Source organism: Episyrphus balteatus, chromosome 1 (genome assembly GCF_945859705.1).
Source record: "Episyrphus balteatus chromosome 1, idEpiBalt1.1, whole genome shotgun sequence".
In the NCBI taxonomy this organism is placed as follows: domain Eukaryota; kingdom Metazoa; phylum Arthropoda; class Insecta; order Diptera; family Syrphidae; genus Episyrphus; species Episyrphus balteatus.
Window position 1 is genome coordinate 66320746 of NC_079134.1, and position 4231 is coordinate 66324976.

The following is a 4231-nucleotide window of genomic DNA, read 5'->3' on the forward strand; positions in this document are numbered from 1 at the left end:
TATAATATAATATAATATAATATATATAATATAATATAATATAATATAATATAATATAATATAATATAATATAATATAATATAATATAATATAATATAATATAATATAATATAATATAATATAATATAATATAATATAATATAATATAATAATATAATATAATATAATATATATAATATAATATAATATAATATAATATAATATAATATAATATAATATAATATAATATAATATAATATAATTTTTTGAGGTTATCTTGAAAACCTGACGTGATGGGGCAAAATGGACTTTGGATTCGGTTTCAGCGACCCTAAAAACCTATGGATTCCACATTAGAATAGCGCAAAATACAATTTAGAGAGTTACTATCCCTTTTAAAATGTTTGAGATAGTCATCGGAAAAAACCCGTTATTTTAAAAACTGTCCATTTTTCGACTTTCTGCCCATATCGACTTTAGATCAAGGGCTCCAAGAGAACAACATACTAAAATTTCAGACAATTTCACCGAGGGCCACTTCCCATACAAAATGTGCGGGGTCCTTTGTCTTTAATTCTTTTATGATTTATAAAAGATTTCATAAAAAATTTAGGCATGCTGAATACCAAAATTGAGATCTTTAAAAGTTTTTCTGACAGTTCGAATTTCAATAGCAGATTGGACATTCCGAATACCAAAAATTAAAATCATAAAAGAATTTTTGACAGCTCATATTTTTGTATGGAAATTCCTAACAGAATAGCAGAATAAAAGATCTCGCCGAATACGAATAGGCCCAAACAATATGCTGTCCATGACTTATAGTTCAATTCGGGGAGGGAAGGACTCGTAATAGTTCTGTTCAACGAAGAAGTTTTAGTTCGATCAAAACAGGACAGGACAGAAAAGAAAAGTTTCGTGAAAAACGTGGAACAAAAAACACCTGTTCTGAATCAAGATTTTACATGGTGCAGGTTTTCCTAAATATCATAAAATCTAAAAGTTTTTTTGCAAACTATTAAATGACTTTTTTGTTCATTATTGTTTTCTTCATAAGTATAAATTTATTAAACATTATGTATCGCAGAAAATCGAGCCCAAAGTTAAAAATTATCATGGGTAAGAAAAAAATAATGCCCTTTAAATATTATTACACTATCAGTTTATAGCCGAAGAGCGCTTATAGCAAGCACCGTCTTGCGACCATTTGCCAACACAAAACTGTGTTATCCGGCTCATCACTTAGTGCAGTGTTAGTAAGCAAATAATAACTACAAAAAACGTACACTAAGATAAAAACAATGAATTCAATATTAAATAAAACAAACATTAAAGAAATACAAACAAAATAATTACTTGAGCAACAAAAAAGACATACAAATAAACACAAACATTTATGAGCGTGGTACACTGGTTTTTAAGACAGTTTTTAATCTATTTTTATTAAAGTTTAAATCAAAAAGGTTTGAATTTAAATTTAGAAGTTTACACATGCGTGTTAAAGGTTCATGTAAGCCATAATTTGTTCGGTGTGGTGGAATATTCATTAAATCCAAGCATCGGAGGCTATAAGCACCCCCTCGATAGTTAAAACCAACAGATTTAAGTAAATTTGGTGCATCAATTACGCCTGTGATTAACTGGTGAATGAAGATTATGTCATTGTTAACCCTCCTTTGAGCCAAAGTTTGAATCTGTAGGAGATTAATCCGATGTTCATAAGGAGGAAGATTATAAGGATCAGACCATGGCAGTCCTTTTAAGGCGAAACGAAAGAAATTACGTTGTACTGATTCCAGTCTTACATTATGGGTCTCGTAAAAAGGAGTCCAGACTTGTGATGCGTACTCAAGGTGGGGGAGTACTAAACAATTGTAGAGAGAAAGAGTCACATAAGGATCTTGAAATTCTTTTGACCAACGCTTCACAAAACCTAGCATAGAGAATGCCTTATTCACGATGACGTTGATATGGTCGGACAAATCAAGATTATAACTAAAATTAACCCCTAGGTCTTTAAAGCTCTGAACACGCTGTAATTTGTGTTGGGATATTTTATATTCATACAAACTAGGAGCACGTTTTTTGGAAAAAGTCATTGTCTGACATTTTATTGGATTCAAAACTAAGCTGAAATATATATATAATATAATATATAAATATAATATAAATATTAATATCTAAGCAATATTATAAGAAGCATTTCGATCAGATACCTTACATCAATCTATAACATAGAAAGTTTCTTTGTTAACAGAGTTTGCACTCAGCTCTTTTTTGAGGTCAGTACTGAAAACTTAAATTGAACACAAAAATTTTTTTTTAAGTAAGACTATACAAATTTAGCATCTGAATTATTCGTAAAAACACTACTTTTAATTTAATATATAAATAGTGAAAACAGCCCCATCTGTTTGGGAGCTAGAGCTAATTTTCTTTGCAAAACAGTGAAAAACAGAGATTTTTGATACTTTGAGCGAGTGTCGGCACCATTTAGAGTTATCCAATGGAGCTTAAATTTTGGCTATCTAAAAATCGGCAAAAGCTGAACACTATGGGGTTCCCCCGAAAAAAATCGACAAAAATTTTTTTCTATGGGAGTTGCGGTCACTCTAGTGTACATATCTAGATATGCACGACAGTATGTCAACGGAAAAAGTCTGGCAGTGATCTTTTTCAGCTTTCCCTTGCCAGACGCATCCAAAGTGCAGTAAAGAATCACAAATTTGTGATTTGGTAAATAATTAGGGGTGGAATCGGCTATTGTGATTTGTGTCGCAAGAACCAAATTTGGACTGCGAAAATCATATTTCGCAAACCAAATTGTTCTTTTGTGATTATCACCGATCATAAATCACAATAGCCGATTTTACCCCGGAATATACATATCCAACACACTGTTAGTGTTTTTTTTTTCAGAAATTGAACGTGTAAGTGTAACACCAGTAACAAACTGCTGGTATCGATACCACGGTCAGAGATTTTATTATTTCTAGGCATTAGGTAAAACTTCAAGTCTTACTATCAAGTCTTACTATATCATACAGGATGGTCTTAGATTCAAGGGTGTTTAGATATAGCGTTTATTTGGGAATATTTATCTACTGAGTAGTTCTATCAAAGCAGCTTTAAGTACTAAAGCCTGGTACGCAGATCGCACTAAATTTTAGCTCCCATACAAATTATCGAAAAAAATTATCCGAGCTAAAACGTATCCCATACAAATTATCGATAACTTCAATGGGATTTTTATCTCGGCTTAAATTTAGCTCGATCAGCCTACCAGGCCTAAGCAGTAGATAAATATTACCAAAGAAACGCAGCTGTTATAATCTGACTTGGTATTACCATACTATTCATTGAAATATTGGAGATTTAATAGTGTGCCATGATATCTATACCAGCGTGTGGTGCCTCCACAACCTCATAAAATACAGAAAAGCTTATGAGAACCGACCATTGAACGACATTACCCCCTGAATACAATGGTGTAGCTGTGGCTGTAGCTTGTAGTGCAAGTTGAAGAATTCTCAACTTTTTGCTCAGCTGCCGGCCTGCTGCCAACTTTTGTTGTTTCCCTCAGTAAATTTTTGACAGCACTACAAGCTTCAGCCAGTTACACCATTGTATTCAACCAGTTAGAAATAAAAACAAATAATAACGACTTGCCTCCAAATCCATTGGGCCATTTTCCATAAAGTTTTGCGAAATGTCTTCGGCTTTGGAATTAGCAATGGCATATTTTAAAATACCCTGCAATATTTAACTATGAAAATATGGATACATTATTAAAAAAAAAAAAAATACCTGGAGGTTTGCCTTATGTCTTTCTCCGTCCATTTAGTAGTAGTAGTAGTAAATTTATTGAGCTTTTTTTTTTTGATACACTTTTCTTATGTTATTACAAATAATGTATATTATATAAACTTATTTTAATTAACTTTTGCCGACTTAGTATTGGTCTGGCTACACGAATAGTATTTAAATATGCTTAATTTTTATAGCGATATATTTTTTATGACAAGAATTTAATCTGACACATTCTCAACAAGGCCCTTCAAGCAAGAAAACCATGATACAACTAAACAGATAGCGCACTCGCGTTTATAATTTTGTTTCGTCCCTTCAAGCAAGAAAACGGAGTCCAGAAAAGACAGTCCGACCTCCGACCGAGAAAAGCCGGGTTGCACTCACACACTTGCAACTTTTTATGTATGAACACAAAGTCTAAGAGAATCGTGGTGAAAACTGA

General features: G+C 32.1%; 1 protein-coding gene across 1 annotated transcript in view; it reads right to left on the minus strand.

Moving 5' to 3' along the window:
• The window catches only part of LOC129905677 (uncharacterized), a 107607-nt gene extending 103581 nt beyond the window's left edge, over positions 1-4026 (minus strand). Inside the window, exons 1-2 of the mRNA XM_055981219.1 lie at positions 3787-4026; positions 3649-3732 (exon numbers count right to left, since the gene is read on the minus strand). Of these exons, the coding sequence (XP_055837194.1) occupies positions 3649-3732; positions 3787-3819 (117 nt within the window). The 5' untranslated portion in view covers positions 3820-4026. The remainder of the gene's footprint in view (positions 1-3648; positions 3733-3786) is intronic.
• Between the last annotated feature and the right edge of the window lie 205 nt (positions 4027-4231).